Consider the following 17,069-nt stretch of genomic DNA (forward strand, 5'->3'; position numbering starts at 1 on the left):
CAGTTGCCTTGAGAACTGCTGTATGGTTCAGACCATGCACTGTGTAGGTTTTCATAGCTGTTGCTGGGCACAGGCCAGGACAGACTTGGGCAAGTCTCGGGACCCAAGTGGGAAAGAGGGCTGTACGTAAAGAGCTTGATGAGTTTATGCCATTCTCATGGGAATGCTCATTCTTTTTTTTTTTATTTATTCTTAAGTTCTTTTATTGGTACATTTTAGGTATACAATACGTTTACATTTATCATTGGGTGCATGTACCTGTACATGATGTATCTTGGTTCTTATTTTTTTCCCATTAAATTCTTTTTCTTTTTTTTGGTACTGGGGATTGAACTTGGCACCTTGCACTTTTGAGGCAGGCTGCGGAACCACTGAGCTAAATCCCTGGCCCGGAATGCTCATTCTTACCCCGCTTGAATGAAGCCAGACTATGCTAGCTTTGAAATTCTCCAGGGATGCCCTTTATGAGAACATTTTTGGGGAGTTGGGGCCTGTCCTGTTGGTCCCTGAGTCCAGTTGCTCAGGACAGTGTCTGTCACACATTGGATGCATCACAGATGAGGGATGAATAAAACCCATTGTGCAAAGGCCCTCAGGGTTGAAAGTAATCTCCATTGCAGGTTGTTGGCATGACCATTCCAGGCCTGGTCACAATAGGCAGCAGGGGCTGTGTGTCCCTGACTTTGGGGAGGCAGGAGCCAGGTGTCTGCAGGGAGGCTCACCAGCTAGCTCTTCTGACCTTGCCCCTCCCAAGCGGTCAGGCTCCAGGACAGGAAGTCAGCTGATCATCTCTACTGTGCTCCCCCAGGAGGAAATGAGGAGGCCATTGGGCCTGTGCTGCCTGCTGGGCAGGTGGGGCAGTGGCCCAGCAGGGTGTGCAGGCTTGATCCATAAGACCTCTTGTGGGCTCTGTGGCTCCTGGTCACAGTGCTTGTGGGTCAGGAGTGAGGCTGAGCCACAGCCTCATGTTTATACTCCCCTGGCCGCTCCCTTTAGCCTAGAGGCCAGAGCAGGCCCAGAGGACTCCAGGCAGCACCATCTGGCCAGCTCGGCCCCTCCTGGCCGCCTGGATGTTGATGCCAGATAGAAATGGAACAAGAGAGAAAGGAGGCCCCTTGGGATCCTAACTCCTGGTGGTCTGCAGCAGCACCACAGCAAATACCCTGTGGGCAAGTGGAAGGGTCTCCTCACCCCATCTACTCATGGTCCAGAACGAGAGACTGAGGTTCGCCTTGATTTTGCCTGAGTGCTGGAGTGCAAGTGGCCCTGCTCTGCTTCTGCCTCACTGCCCCTTCTCTGCTGCTGCTTGGGCTTCAGGATGGTTTGAGCAGTGTCAGGCACAGCTTAGGCACAGGTGTGGAGCCCTTTAGTACCTTCCAGCACCCACTGGTCCCCACTTGCCTTCCTTATCTGAAGAAGTTTACTTTCACTCATTGATGAAGGCAGGAGAGAATTTAGGGGATAGACAGTAAACTCTTTCCTTGCAAATAAACCTCTGTCTCTTACAACAAAGGACTGCTATAAAGGGATGTTGGCTTAATAGGGGGATTTAGGGCATTTTGTACTGGGGAAATGATCATCTGCAGAAGAAATGGTTTCTCTTTTGGAGTGGATCACTTGGGGAAGCAAGAGAAGGAAGAGAATAGCACCTAGGATTCCAGTGGGCCATGGTTGAAATCTCAGCCTTATCCTTGCTATAAACTCTCAGAGCCTCAGTTTCTTCATTTGCAAGGTGGGGATGAGGATAACTTCCCTCTTCAGGTTGGTGTGATGACATAAGCCAAATGGGGTAAAGCACCCAGCACATTTGGCCACACTGTGGACCCTTGGCAGAAAGGAGCTTCTGAACCTGGCATCACCATATCCGTCATTACTGTCACCTTCACCATCCACAGTTGCCATCCTCTAACATGGAGACCCCAGCTGGAAGAGGAAGCCTCAGGCTGGTTGGTGCCTGGCTATCTGACTCAGTGAAAGACACCTGTCCTCTCAGGTGCCACAGTGAGCTGGACTCCTGGCCCTCAGGAAGGAAGGCGCCAGTTAACTTTGGCCTCCTCCCACTGGTAGAAGAAAGTTCTTTCTTCCAGAGATCTGTCTCCTAAGCGCTCTCTCTGAGAGTAGAGCAGAGCCCGCAGTATCATAAAATTATCCTGTACTTAAATTATATTACTAAGAATAAAATATTCTGGCTCCATTAGGGAGAAAAGTCATCTGGTAGATAATTATGTCGTCTGTACCTGTCGCCAAATCATCTTGTTAAAACTTTAGCTCCCTAATGCTATAAATAGACTAATAGGTGACTGGAGATCTGAAAGCACACGGAGAGGGAGCCAGCCTGGGAGCAGAGGGCCTGGGCAAGTTACTGTACTTCTCTGGGCCCCAGTTGTTTGATCTGAAAAATGGATATAAGAATCTCTGCCCCCTAGAGGCATCATGAGGACTTAAACTGTACAGCATACTTCTGGGGCCTGTGCGCATTTGGAGTTAGTTGCTTTTGGAATCTACAAGAATGAAAAGAATCAGCACTTCTCCTAGTATGAGCCAGGGAGATCATGGGCAGCGTCAGTCTGAGGTCCAAGGAGGGCTGCTCATGGCCCATAAATCCTGCTGTCTTCTGGTTGGGCACCGTTCATGGCAGCTGCCCTTCCACAGTTGTGTAGGCTGACTAGGCTCACTCTGGAAGTGCATGTGGAGCTGCCACTGTCCGTCTCAGTGCAGTGGTCAGGACTTGGTCAAACCCTGTGGTGTATGATGGAGGAAGTGTCTGCTGGTAGAAGAGCTGTGACTCACGGGGAGGTGGGCAGTACTGCAGACTACTTCCCATCCCTGCCCTGTGCCTAGGCCGGTGGCCACAGCTCCCTCTCTACCGTGCCCCTGTCCTGCTTGGTCAGGTCGGTGGTCAGAGGGGGCCATACTGTTCAAAGCACAGTGCAGAGGCCTCTGCTGAGACAACAGGCTTTTCCTCTAAGAAGATAAGAGATAAGGACTTTTTTTTTTTTTTAAATCAGAGCTGGCTTTCTTCTTCCCACTGTCAAGGTTGAAGAGGTTGGCGCAGAAGATCCTAGTTGGAGCCCATAAGTCTCTGCTCAAAGAGACCTGTCTTTGTGTATCTGGGGAAAGTGAGGTCTAGAGAAGCTCAGCCCTTTGCCCAAGGTCACAGAGTGAGCTAGTTGGTGCCCTTCCCCTTGGCGCGCTCCCAGCCGGCCGGCTTGCCAGCTGTCTTTGCAAGTTGAGAGGGTAGGCGCTTGTCTCTCCCACTCGTTCCATCCTGTCTCCTCTGCCCTTGCCTGAGCCTCTGAGCGACTCGCTTGTTGTGGCAGCACTTTCCGATGGGCTCCAGTGACACTGCACATTCCTCAGGGCTGGGGTGGTGCCTTCTCTTCCCAGGGCAGCTTCCCACAGTTCTTGATCCCAGCTAGGCCCCTCAGTGGCACAGGAGCCCTGAGCAGACAGGGCAGGTGGGCTGGGTATGAGTTCTGGTTCAAGACTTTTAGCTGTAGGACCTTGGGCAAGTTACTTAACTTCTTTGAGACTGAGTGCTCATCTGGAAAGTAAAACAGAGCCCCTCTGGGACTTGTGGCTGGTGCCTGGGCATTGTACAGGCACGGCCCAGCACTCAGCGGGTGCCCTGCAGCAGCTCATTTGAGGACTCATGGACATAAAGACCATTGTTGCCATTTTACAGGTGGGGAGATGGCAGCTCCGAGGGGACAGAGCTGAGTGATGACTTTATGGCATGTGGTAGCAGAGCTGGCCAGGACACAGCAGGTTGGAGCTTGTCCTTTCCCCAGCCCACCTTCCCCACCCTGGCCTTCCCCCTCTGCGGAGGCTGTAAGCTTATGAGTGCTGGCCACGTGGCCATCTGTCCCTCTCCATCTCGGAGGTGTCCAGCTCCAGGCCTGGCCCTTTGCCATGCCCCAGCCTGTGGTCCTGAGCACAGGATTTTCCAGCATATGTTCCCAGAGCTGAGGACCCTCAGTATACAGTTTCCTCTAGAAGCTGCCCCTTCACTCCCCCCACCCCTGCCACGGCCAGTGCTGCCAGAGAGAGGTTTTTTTGAGGCCATCTTGTCCTGCCGAAACAGGCCGATTTTCAACATCCCAGGGAGAACCAAGAATGCAGAAGTCTGGAGGTGGCAGTAGCCAGGCCTCAGCCTGCTAGAGGGCATGTTCCAAATGCATTTCCTGTTGATGCTGTCCTTACCCACACCCACTTCCTTTCCCATCCTTGTCTCTACTTGGGTCCCCCTGCTGGCTGGTCGCTAAGTGCATTGATGAGCATGCTCTGTGTTTTCCTCCCTGGCTGTCCTGGACCTTGTAGGGAGCCATGAGTCATGTACATGTCTTAAACCTGGGCAACATCTCCTACTGTGTGTGTCTGATGAAACCAGTAATGTTTTCCTTGGCTCATCACAGGCATCTCTTGGGTCCACACTCAGCCCTTCCTGTGAAGTGCTGGGAGATGACCTTAGGGAAGACACGGGGCCTCCCATGGGGTGATGTGGAAAGATCATGGGACTTCTCTGCCCTCTGCTGCTTCCTCACTGTGACATTGGGTGCAAAACCTTCTTCTCTGGGCTTCAGCTTCACATTTGTTCATTGGTAATATCCTTTCCTCCTCTTGAAGTTGATATAAAGACTTAATTATGTTCACATAAATAGTCCAGCATACAGCAGGCAGGTCCTCAGCAAATCATCTTTCCTTTCCTGCTCAGCTGCAGGTCGCCTGCAGTTAATGTGGAGCTTCCAAATGCACAAATAGCATTCAGCTTGAGAACCCAGAGACCCCAACCATTGCAACCTGGGGTATGGGGTGAGGAGCAGGGGAAACTGCTGAGGGCTGGGGCTTCAGAGAAGGCTGCATGGAGGTGGGGAGGTGCTCTGGTAGTGATTCATTCAACTCACTCAGGGCCAGTCCCCATCTCTGAAGTGGGATAATAGTAAAATCGAGACTCTCAGGAAAGTGGGCCAAGTTAAATGAGATTGTATTTTCAGAATGCCTGGCAGAATATCTGGTATAGGCAGAGTGCCCAGCACATGCTGCCCTGATTCCTGACTCTCAGTCCTCCCCTGGTGGGCACTGCTCACTGACCTCCCCCTACCTGCAAGAGGAGCTCCTCCCAGGCATCTTGAGGAGGGTCTTCTTCACCTCTGGGTCGCCGAAGTAGCCTTTTTATTTGGTTATAGCCCTGCTGGGAGGCTGATACGTCACCTCTGTGATGATCTCTCTGCTGATCTCAAGGGTGTCTGGGCACCTTGGATCCTCTGGATGGGCCCTCACTTTAGATCTGGAGAGAGTGGCATCCATGCATCCAAACTTTGATTCTTTACTTGTCATAGGCACTTGTGCATCGTGGAAGAGACGACAGCAGTTTGCCCAGAATCTCTGGGCCTCCCTCAGGACTACTTCCAGCCTCCAAAAGCAATCAAGCAAATTGTCCAAGTATTACAGGGTCACAATTCAGAATAAGAAGGGAAGTCAGAATTCTTAGGAGAGGGTTGAGTAGAGGTCAGGACTCGCAGCTCTGAGAGGAGACTTGGAGGAAAGAACAGCCACCGTCACCTGGGCCGGAGAGCAGGGGTGCTGTGCTGGGAGTCCTGGGTCCACTGCAAACCTTGTATGCTGTCTTGAGTCTTTAGTCCTTGGCCTGATGTTCCAAAGGCTTGGGGATGAAGGCAAAAAGACCAAGGTGGAAATGAATGGTGCTGGCAGAGCAATAGGAGAGCCTTCATGAGGGATAGACAGATGATCAGAACGCAGGTCCATTTGTTCTAGTTCCTTGTATGCTCTCCATCAGGCATTTGAAGCCTGAGGGAGACATTTGAGCCCATTAAGGAGCAGAGTAAATATAGCTAATCTGCACTAAAGCCACAGTGGGAACCTTGATTTTTGTGGTACTAGGGATTGAACCCAAGGCCTTGCTCCAAGCTACAACCTCAGCCCTTTTTTTCTTTTTCTTTTCTTTTCTCTCCTTTCTCTCTTCCCCTTTGTTCCTACCCCTCTGCCCCCTCCCCTCCCCTCTCTCTTTCTTTTTTGGAGACGGAGACTCACTAAGTTGTACAGGCTGGGCTTATGCTTGTGATCCTCCTGCGTCAGACTCCCAGAGTACTGGGTTTACAGGCGTGTACCATTGCATATGGCTGAAACATTTCTTAAAGGCATATAACAAGTGCTTAAAAGAAAGCACCCATGGGCCAAGGATTTAGCTTAGTGGTGCTGCCTCCTGCCTCAAAAACACAAGGCCCCGAGTTTGATCTCCGGTACCAAAAAAAAAAAAAGCAAGCACCCTTCCAGAGGTGACCCGGAGAGAAATGCTGTGGTGTTAAGACCAGAGTGGAGATTCTCAGACTCAACAATGTTGAGTCATCCAATGTTACCATTTGGATGTTTTATTTATTTAGTTAGTTTGTTAGTTTTTGTCAGGGGGGTAGAAAGGTGTTCTGCATTGTAGGCTCCCTGCATCCATTCACTAGATGCCCAGTGACCCCTCCCTCCAAGATATGACAGGCGATGGTCACCTGGAAGCAGCACCGCTGTGCTTGAGAACTGCTGACTGGAAGAGTAAAAGACCTTAATCTCCCAGGTGACAGCAGTCATTGGGGCTGTTTCTTGTCTGGGCTCAGATAAGAAAGTGATCCTCTGAGTCAGGTGATGGCGGGGGAGAGGTACCTGCTTGGTGCCCACTTGGCTCGAATGCCATGCAGGGTGGGGTGGAGCTGGGCAGCAGAGGATCCTGTTTCCGGTAGACATAGATGGTGCAGGTTTGGCTGCCTCCTAGGATTAGGCTTTTACCATTGTTCCACATTTTCTTTCCTGTCCATCCCAGAGTCCATGTCCTCAGGATAAAGATGGTGACATTGTCTGGCGGCTTCTTGTCTCACTTCTTCTGGCTCCTGGATGGTGCCAGGGTCTCCCCTCAGCCCCTTCCATGAGGCCAGGCAATTGGGCATTTTGCCAGACAGCCGCCAGCAGTGTGCATCGCTGCTTTTCATAAGAAAAGGCGCCTAAGTCCCACTGCCAAAGCATGGAACCATCTTGCCCATTAATCAGGATTTCAGGATTCTTGGAGCAATCTTAGCAACTGCCTGGCCAAAGCCCTACTCAGTTTACCATCACCTGTCTGCTTTCAGTGCTGGCTGGTATCCACTGCCCTTGCCCCAGGCTGGGAAGACTGTCCAGCGAATGGGGCAGGGCACTGCCCACAACCCAGGCCCACCCTGGAGGGTTTTAGGGGCCAGGCCTTTGAGTTTGTCTGCAGACTGAGGAAGCACTTGATTAGAATTAGTGTTTTTCTTATTACTGCTTTCAGTTTTTCATTTTAAAAAATGAAATATCCCTCCTTTTCAGACAACAGATTTGAGACCACAGATGGAGAGCAGGCCAGAGCCCACCCTGTACCTGGGGCCTCCAGGGGGCTCCTGAGCTGCCCCCAGCTGTCCCTTTACAGGAAGATCTCAGGCCTGTTCCTTGCAGGCCACAGCACCTTGGGACTGCTCCCTTGTAGCTGAGCCTAGTTACTACTCTGCTTCTGCCCCAGGGCAGGTGACCACTGTGAATGTTGTTGCCTATGGGCCTTGCCTCTTACCCTGCAGGCAGCACACCTTGGGTCCCTTGCCTGGCTTTCCCCGGAGAGTAAGGCAGACCCCTCAGGACTCTGAAAGAGGCAGGGGCCACTTTTAACCACTTGAGGGCGGTTGTTCTGGGCAGTGCTAGGTCCTGCAGCAGTGGAAACAACGCATCATCTGCAACACAAAATCTGCTCTGTCTCTGCCTGAGCAGAGGAGGCTCTGGCTGGAAAAGCCAGCCATGGCCCTCCTCTGCCTATCTGCCTCATTCCTGGCACACTGATGCCCCAGGATCTCAGGGCAAGCTGTGGGGCTTTGCTGATCTTCCCAGAGCCCCTACCCACAGCCATCTGGGAAACTGAAATTCTGAGCCTCTCCAGCAACCCAGGGAGGTCGCTTCCCGGGCCTCTTCCTGTGGCAGAAGCCTTTGGGCAGTGCATTTTAAACCCATTCCTGCAGGGAAGACCATGCGCTCGGCAACTTGGATGCCCTGTTAATTTGGAGAAGGGTTGCTGAATGCCAGGCAGGTCAGCCGGAATTAACATGTGTTTTGCTGAAAGAACAGAGTTGCCACCCACATCTTCATCCATGTCTGGGCAGGAGCTGTTCTGGAATTCTAAAGGAAAGGGAGGAGGGAGGGCAGTGAGTTGTCACCAGTCCTGTCTTGAGGGTTCTGATTTGCCTTTGAAGACCTAAGCTTCTTGGTTTGCTGGCGGAGCATCTAGAGGGGCTGTGGCCACTGGTAGCACTAGGGTTAGTGATCACAGCCTTAGCTGTACCGGGGGGACCCTGCTGGCCCCGCTGACTCAGCAAGCTAGCCTTCCTTCTCCGCGTTTTCCAGCGGTAGAAGCAGGTTCAGAGAGGCTGAATGACCAGGCTATGGTTAAACAGCTGGAAGGTGGACAGGCCTGGGCACCCACTTCCCCCAGCTAGGACAGTCTCAGTAGTAACCACTGGCTGGTGGGCTGCTTTCTACCAGGTTCCTGGGAGCAGGTAGTAGGGAGGGCTGTGGTGAGCTACAGGCTGGCATGGTCCTGCCTCCACTCCCCATCAGGTTTGGAGGCCTGAAGCACATGCAGGGAACACCAGAATGTTTCAGCAACCTGAGGGAACAGCCTTTGCCAGATTCCCATTTGGCGCCCTACTCCCTCCCTGCTCCCTGTGTCTGGGAAGATGGGGAGTGGTCTGAAGGGGCCCATCCTGCCTGCACTGCACAGCACGCACAATTGCACTTAGCCTTCGGTCTTCGCTCCTCTCTAGGAGCAGCCTGGGAGGGAGCTGCGCTTTTAATTAGCCTGGCGGCTCTAAAGCTTGGGGAGGTGAATGCAGCGCCTTGCCTTTGGAACCTGCTGCCAGTGGACACAATGTAGCTGTAGGAACTAAAACAAGAAAGAAAAAGGCCCACAGGCTCAGATTTTTAATTGGCACCGTCCTCCCAGCCCGGAGTCCGTCTGCTGGCCCTCCCAGGGCTCTGTTTGGGCGGCTGGGTCTGGGCAGCGAGTGACGGAGCCTTTCACATCTTCAGACTGATTTAAGTGGACCTGTATAGATTCCTGCAGCCACACTGAAAGAGTGAGGCACAATCACTGTGCCCAGAAACCCTGGGAAATTCATCAGCCACCTGCGAGTGGTGAATAGCGGGAGCTGCCGAGGGCCGGGCAAAGCTGCCTGGGCTTCAGTGGCCCCGCAGCCCTGCCTGCGCGGAGAAAAGATTTTTCTAAAGCTGCAATTAATTTTTTTCCCCCAGTGCATTGGAAGCTGCTTTCAGCTGGGTGAGCGGGATTCTTGATTCTGTGATTTTCCTTTAACCTGAGCTGCAACAATTGATGTTTCTCTCGAAACAAAGAGCCAGCTTTGTTTCTTGTCAGCCATCGAGGAAGGAACTTGTTTGTGTTTTGTGTCTTTTTTGTCTTTTTCACTCTCTCTTTTTCTAAGATCCTCTCAAGCTAATAGTGAGAAAAGAGGCACATGTCAGCGATTCCGCCTGGACAGGTCCCCCGATCCCTTCAGGAATGTCAGTTTTTCTTGCTTCCATGAAAACACTAAAGGTCTCACTTAACAGGGACAATGACCAAGATTAACAAGGGAAGGAGCACAAGTGAAACAAAGTAGAGAGGCAGTTGGCCTGCCTGTCAGGGTTGGAATCCACAATTTAAAGGGGTTCTCTAGACTGCCCCCACTCTGCTGGAACAGTTATGGCAAAATGCCTGCCTTCTACTTACAGTTACAGTGAAAGTCAGTTTTAGGTGCACAAGAAAGAGGGGCCACATTATCTTCCTGGAGTCCCCCTCCCTTAGATGCTTTAGCATCCATGAGCATTAATTGCATGTGTACATTTGTCTGTGGGAAGTGCTGACCCACAAGGACATCCAGTTCCTTGTACACTGGGGGACATTGCTGCCAGAGGGCATTAGCCAGGCTGGCGGTGGCTGCAGCTAAGTGGGATGCCTGCAAGCCACCTGAGCACTGTCTGTTGAGGCACCAGGATGGCACCCATTGCTGGGCAGGTTCTGCTGCGAGAGGTGGGTGCCAGGCTTGCAAGAGTGGCATCTTTACTGTCGCAGGCTATCTGTCACAGCAAAATCAGATCTCTGTCTCTACCACCCCAGTCTCGAAGCTGGCAGTGCTGGCATGAGAGGAGACCTTTCCCTGGGGTTTTATCCAGACACTGGCACTGGGTTTTCTCCTCTCCTTATCTGGGATCCTACCCTCCTTAAGGTCTCCTGACTCACTTGCATGGCAGATTGCTGACAAAGCTGCACCCAGCAGGGCAGTGTTCTTGAAGGGCTGTAAGAATAATGACCACTCTGTGCCTGAGCCTGTCCTGCACTGCCACTGGCTGCGGCTGTAGTGACTTGCCATTTGGGCCCCAACAGCTCCCTCCTTGAACATGCGTCCCAGTTACAGGGTGAGGAGCACATGCTGCTTTGTTTGGATGGAGCACGGGCTTAGGCTGCCCACTGTCCAGCTGAGTGACTGCTGCAGGCTCATCAGCCTCTCAAGGTCTCAATTTCCTCATCTATAAGATAGGAATGCTGACATTTGCCCTCTGGGGATTCTGAAGGAGCCAATGAGCCATGGAGTGCTAATAAGTTCCTAGTGCAGTGCCTGGCACATAGTGGCTGGGTACTAGGAGTGTTGAGTGTTGTTAACTCTATCTGCCTGAAAGACAGAGTGAAGAAGGCGCCTCTCTTTTTAGTCTTATTTCCCAAGTTTGCCTTGGGTCCAATTGAACATGGACTGTGGCTGATGTCGTAGTGTCCAGCAGCTCTTCCGTGGTAGTCACTTGCAAATGGGAAGTGAGGGACTTCCCGCAGGGTTCTGTGCCTTTTCCAAATCATCAGACATTCTTGCAAGAGGGCAGCCTCACTTCTTGAATTGGGTTGAGCCAGAGACCTCCTGGCCTCCTGGGGTGGGCATCTCCTGTCCTCCCTGCTCCAGCACAGCACACGTCACCCAACTGTACTAGGAGGGCCATGGGGACTCAGTCACACTGGCAGCGGCAGCATTGGTCATTGTAGGAATTGCGACAGTTTGAAGTGATGCCAGAATAGTGGGGGGACGAGGAATGCATGTTGTGTGTATGTGACATGTGCGTGAACAGACCCATGATCTGAGGGAGTGAAGCCGAGACCAGGTCCCTCAGGAAGTTGCCAGGGACATTCTGTGCAACCAAGGGTGTTGGACCTGGATACTGTGCTGGTTTCTTTTCTGTTTTGTCTTGGTTTTGCCTCCTCCCAGGTGCTTGCAGCCTCTGTCCCTCCACACCTTTCATTATCCCGAGGTTGGCTCCAGCGGAAAATGCCATCGGGATGGGCTGAGGGTTTGCTGGTGTTGCATCAGCAGGCACCCCCCTGTGATGTGTCTTTGGCTGGGCTGTTGTCTTGCTGGTGTTCTGCAGCAGGGAAGCCTTTCCTTTTCCTCTTTTTCTCCCTCTTGTATTAATTACGTGGTGGTTAGAACTTGGTCCTGGGTCAGACTGCTGGGATTCATTTCTTTTTTTTTTTGGTACCGGGGATCCAACTTGGGACCTTGCGCTTGCAAAGCAGGCAGCGGAACCACTGAGCTAAATCCCCGGCCCTCCCACTTTCGTCCTTTCTGTTCTCACCAGGGTCCTGAGGCTGTGGTGACAGTACTTCTCCTCCCATGGTTGATATGAGGGTTTGGTGGGCCTCTCCCTTGAAGCTCAAGAGTAAATTTTTGGTAAATGTTGGCTCCACAGCTGCCGGAACATAAGAATAAACCCCCAGAAACACCCTTTGTTCCCAGAGCAAGGTAAGATTCTAGGGAATGATGGACAGATGGACTGGTGGTCACTTCAACCCCATGAGTCAGTTTTCTTATGGGTCAGTTTTTATATAGGAAGCAATGTGAGGGATTCAGAGTGATTTAGGGTGCCCCAAGACCTGCACATTCCTTGGGGGCCACCTTGAGGCCCTTCTTGTCTCAGGGCTCCCCCACCCTCTCCTGGGCTGAGGTGGCTAGTGTATAAACACAGGCCTTCATCCACCTGGGAGTTGGTGCCTAAAGGGATGCTGGGTGTTAGAGAGGCAAAAAGCGCCTGGATCCATGCTGGGAAGTCCAAGGAAGCACTTGTATGGCGGGGGGGGGGGGGGGGGTCCCTTTAACAGTTGTAATGGGGAATTTTGTGCTTGCCTCTGCATAAGTGTGTGGAGTGCTGGGGATTGAACCCAGGACCCTCACACTGAGTAACATCCCCAGCCTTTTTTCATTTTTAAATTTTGAGACAGGGCCCTGCTAAGTTACCCAGGTTGGGGCTTGAACTTGCAATCCTCCTACCCTAGCCTCCCGGAGTGTGGGAATTATAGGCGTGTGCCACCACGCCTGGTTTATAGTTGGAAACTTTTACCAAATGGCAGGCAAGGTTTGCTGGAGGCTGGGGGGAGGAGGGCAGACTAGGTTGGGTTTCTGCTGTCCTGAATCCGGATGTTTCTGGGAACAGTGCAATGAAACATGATTAAATGCCGTCTTTGGATGCCAGATCCAGGTTTTGATCTGGCCCAGCCTCTTCCGTGTGCTGACAGTTTGCCTAGGCCAACCTTGGCCTCTCTGGTGCAAGTAGGGAGGCGACAGGACCTGTCTCAAGGTAGATGAGTGGAGATGAGAGTTCACCCAGTCGGTGCCTGTCCTGTGCATCTGTCCCAGGTGGGTACCTAGGACTGAGAAGCTTCCTGGATCTTCCGAATGCCTAGGGATGCAAGGGCTCTTTGTAGATCCTGCCATCTACTTAACAGTAATGAACAAAAGGGGAAATAAATAGAAAGGGAAAAAATAAGCCTATCAGGAAATCCATAGTTATGTTGAGGTGTGTCCCTGGGAAAGTCAAAGCAACAGGGACCCGCCCTCGCCAGCCCTTCCAAGCCTGTGGCCTCCAAGTCGGGGTCATGTTCTGCTGGTTACACTGAAATCTCAACCCGAGCTTTCCACATGCACCCTCCCTTAATCTGCTGTATACAGTAGCCCCCAGGTCAGCATCACTCTGGCATCATGGCTCTGAGGGTGGAAATGACTTTCCCAAAGCCAGTCAGCTGGACGGGCAGGACTCCACTCCTGTGCCTGCTTGGTGGCAGAGACCATGCTCTGGGCTCTGTCCTCTGTAGTTTCTGGGGGCCTCCTGTCACCTTCTGTGTCCTTAAAAAAAAAAAAACAGCTCCTGGCCAGGAATTTTGCTGCCTGCTGTGCTCTCTGGTTTGTCCATCCTGGTCCTGATGGATCGTGCAGAACCCCCATACCCATCGCGCAGGGGCTGCCTGTCGGCACCACATCATTTGGAGAGGCAGGACTTCCACCAGTGAAAGGGCAGCCACCTCAGCAAGGGTGGCTGGAGGTCAAGAACTGGGTATCTCTCTACATGGCACCCCTGCTAAGCAAGTGCTTTGCTTGCCCCAGGTCTAGCAGGTCCTCCAGGGTTCAGGGGGCACCAGGATCCCACGAATTTTGTCCCTGCCATTCATTTTGGTCTTTCTGGGTGGGGCCAGCGGAGCCCAGAGAAGCAGAATGTACCTAGGAATGTGTTGCCACACCCACCACCGGGCAATGTCCCTGGCCATCTGCCCTGCCTGGGCATGCTGGGACATGCTGGTCGAGCCCTGCTGGCTGCCACCCCGGGCTCACCCTCCACAGGACTCTGGTATCTAGCAAGAGCCCCTATGGCATGCTGGGGATTTGTGCCCTCAGGGATTGCTGTGGGTGGGGTAAGTGGGGTTCCTTACTCTGCTTCCACCTGGGTACGGCTGGGCACAAACCCTCTGAACCAAACACTGCTCGTGAGCTCATTTCAGCCTCATTACAACCCTGAAGGACAGTTGTATTTTCCCATGTTGCAAATGGGGAAAGAGAACCTCAGGTTGCATAAGGGGCCCAAGGAAACACAAGTCCTGGTGTTGGAGGGAGGATTCTGCCCCAAATAGATTGTTTAAACTCTTCAACCACCCGGCTCTGTTCTTCCAGGCATCAGTGTGCAGCCAGCAGAGACTGGCTGTCCAGAGAGATGGGCCAGAACCTCATGGGGTCCTACCAGCCAGCATATGGCATGGGGGCTCCAGTATGGAGGGCGTTGGTTCCCTCTGCTGGACAAAGGCATCAGGGGGGCTTTGTGGGCATGAGTGGGCATTCTAGCTAGCCTGTGAGTATGCCAAGTTTCTTAAGGGAGAGAGAGGTTTATTTTGGGAGAGGAGGTCCTGACCTGGAGAAGGCATCCACGGGAGAGCTCAGTGTCTCCAGCGGAGTCTGAGTGGAGGGGCAGGGCATGGATGAGCTGGGAACTGGGCTTCCAGGCTTCAGTGCACTGCAGCCCAAGCCTCCAACCCTGGAGCAAGACACTTGCTCCTTGCTCTGAAGGGTCAGAGAGCAAAGTGCTGGATCAGGTTCATTGAGCTGAGAGGCCATGGGACATCTACAGAGACATGCCCTGTGGGTCTGGAGCTTAAAATGTGATCTGGCCTGCAGATGGCTGCTTGGGGCCACTATGGCCAGCAGTACAGGTCTGGTTTGGATTTGGTGCCAGACTTTTAAGTCACATCCCAGCTGATCTCCATGTAGCAGCCTCTCGGCACAGGGTGGAGACACCTAGGGCTCATGCAGTTCTCATGGCAGGACTTTCCCAGGACACACCCAGCACGTGGTAGGCTAGAGCCAGAAGCCAGGTGCCCTTGAAGGGTGTTTAGTTGCCTCCCATAGTTTGCAGACTGCTGTGAGTTTGGGCAGGAGCAACCTTCAGGTTGGAGGCCCAGAGAAGGCAAGGTTTGCCTGAGGTTGACCAGCAGTACATTTAGACCTCATTTCTGACTTGATCCTCTAAGTGGTAATGGAAGCACTCTGCTAACTGGAAAGAGCAGCCCATGAAGGGTTGTGGAGACTGTTGCTTCTGGAGTTTTCTGGCTGAGGCCTATCAGGGCAGATCGGTCAGGCAGTGCTGAGTTTTTGCAATGCTTGCCTGGCTTTGCTTCATGATTTATATTATATTGTTGACAGGAAAGAAGAGTCCCCCAGGCCCAAATTGAAATTTAATCTTGCTGAATTTGAACTTGGTCTCTGCTGCTTATCTGTTTGCCGGGTGTAAAGATATGACAGGTGGAACTGGGACTCCATCTTCACGTGCACCACAGTTGTAGACACCTAACCCACATGTCCATCTTCTGTGTGTGTGGCAGAGTACTCCTGAAGGCATTAAGGCCGCTCACAGCCATGAAGCCTATTCCTCTGGAATCATTTGTGACCAGTGAGCAGCCTCCTCCTCTGCCCAGCCACACTTGACCTGGAGGAGGCAGGCACAGCATGCCCCTAGGGGCCCCAGAAGCCCAGCAGTGTTTGTCCTGGAGCAAGAAACCTCAAACCGCCTGGAGATGGGGGTGGGGAGGATAAGGCGGCCAGAGCATTGGAACCCTCAACAGCAGATTTTTTCCAGGGATTTCCCTGTCCTCGGTTCTGAGAAAGACCCCACAGGCTGCATGGTTTACTGCACATGGGCCAAGTCTGCATGGACTTGAGCACTGACTGTTTGGAGGCTGACCCCTTCCTCCTGTTTTCTTGTCCCAAGCTTATGTGAAACTCACATGAAATTTGGTGGTTAACTACAGAAACTTAGGACTGGTAGGGTTTTCATCCGCACAATTTTGCAAAGTCATTTAAAAAAGGTACAAGCCTTGGTCCTATCAATAAGGAGAAAAGGAAAGAACTGTGGAGGAGAAACATCAAAATGTTTTAATATAGAGATGAGATGAGAGGTGTTTTTTGGAGGGGAGGGTAGGAGGGAGGTCACAAGTGACCATTTGAATAAGAAGATTTTGACCTTTTTTAAATTTCTAACTTAGTACATCACCACCTTTTTAAATAGACACCTACATAGACATAAATATTTCATTTTTGGGAAGTGCCTTTACATGCTTGAAAACCAGAGTAACAGACAATGCTCTCAACCTTGTTTCTCTCCTCCCACTCAGGTTCATGGCTTTTTAAAAATACTGTGTTAGCATTCTGCAATTATGACAAAAATACATGAGTCAAGCAACTTAAAAAGTGGAAAATTGGGCCGGGGATTTAGCTCAGTGGTGCCACTGCCTGCCTTGCAAGTGCAAGGTCCTGAGTTCGATCCCTGGTACCAAAAAAAAAAAAGTGGAAAATTTATTTTGACTCACAGTTGTAGAGCCATGGTCACTTGGCCTGTTGTTTTGGGCCTGTTGTAGCACAGTACGTCATGGTGGGACCACATGGTAGAAGAGGCCTTTTCGCCTCATGGTGGTGTAAAGCAAAAGAGAGAAACAGGAAGGGACCAGCACGCCAATATCCCCTTCAAGGGCAATGCCCCCCAACAACCTAACTTCCTTCCACTTCCCAAAGATCTTTTCCCCCAGTAGCACTACTGGGAACTAGGCTGGGAACCAAGCCTTCAACACATGGGCTTTTCAGGGACACTCCAGAACTGCACTACAGCATCCTCCTCCTAGAGTTCCTGAGTACAAATCCAAGCAAAGAGGAATTTCCATTATAACCATGTTCTTTCTTAAACTAAAGATAGCATGCTATGTATGTACCTGTCTGCACCTTGCTTTCTTACATGATAAACCCTGCAGGTTTTTCCGAGGCAGAAGTGAGCTGCTTCCTCCTCTTCCAGCTGCAGGCTTTAGTCACATGGATGTGCCTCCTTTTACCCAGGCCCCACTGATGGGCCCCCGAGCTCTTTCTGGTCTTCCTTGGCTGTGAGTTGCAATGTGCACAAGTTCACCAGACGTGGGCAGCTAGGTCTCCTGAGGGCTACTTTCCCTGGTAGGCTCGCTGGGTCACAGGTGGTTGCAGAAGCCACTCTTGGCTGCATCTGAGGGGGTCTCTTTCCCACCACCTCCTCGACTGAGCCTGGCCAATCATTGGGTTTTTGCCAACCGGATAGGTAAAAAATGATTTCTCTATGTTGTTTTAGTTTGCATTTTTCAAGTCAGTTGAGCATCTTTCCATTGTTTAAAGCCATTGTTCTTTTCACTTGCCTGT

The 17,069-nt window shown here is 51.8% G+C and overlaps 2 protein-coding genes across 8 annotated transcripts in view; one reads left to right on the forward strand and one right to left on the reverse strand.

The window, feature by feature from the left end:
* Fam53b (family with sequence similarity 53 member B) overlaps positions 1 to 17,069 on the forward strand; it is a 135,532-nt gene that overhangs the window by 103,925 nt on the left and 14,538 nt on the right. The gene's annotated exons all lie outside the window — the stretch shown is intronic.
* Positions 1 to 17,069, reverse strand: part of Lhpp (phospholysine phosphohistidine inorganic pyrophosphate phosphatase) — a 194,409-nt gene that overhangs the window by 38,062 nt on the left and 139,278 nt on the right. The window contains exon 7 of one of the 2 annotated variants that reach the window (XM_087185618.1): positions 15,773 to 17,065. The exons of the other annotated variant lie outside the window; for it this stretch is intronic. Coding sequence (XP_087041744.1) covers positions 17,017 to 17,065 — 49 coding nt within the window. The 3' untranslated portion in view covers positions 15,773 to 17,016. Of the gene's footprint in view, positions 1 to 15,772; positions 17,066 to 17,069 lie in introns of those variants that run through there. 2 annotated transcript variants of the gene reach the window in all.

The sequence above is a fragment of the Heterocephalus glaber genome, unplaced genomic scaffold (assembly GCF_053883595.1).
Source record: "Heterocephalus glaber isolate CG9 unplaced genomic scaffold, H.glaber_assembly_v1.0 deba00001497, whole genome shotgun sequence".
Classification (NCBI taxonomy): domain Eukaryota; kingdom Metazoa; phylum Chordata; class Mammalia; order Rodentia; family Bathyergidae; genus Heterocephalus; species Heterocephalus glaber.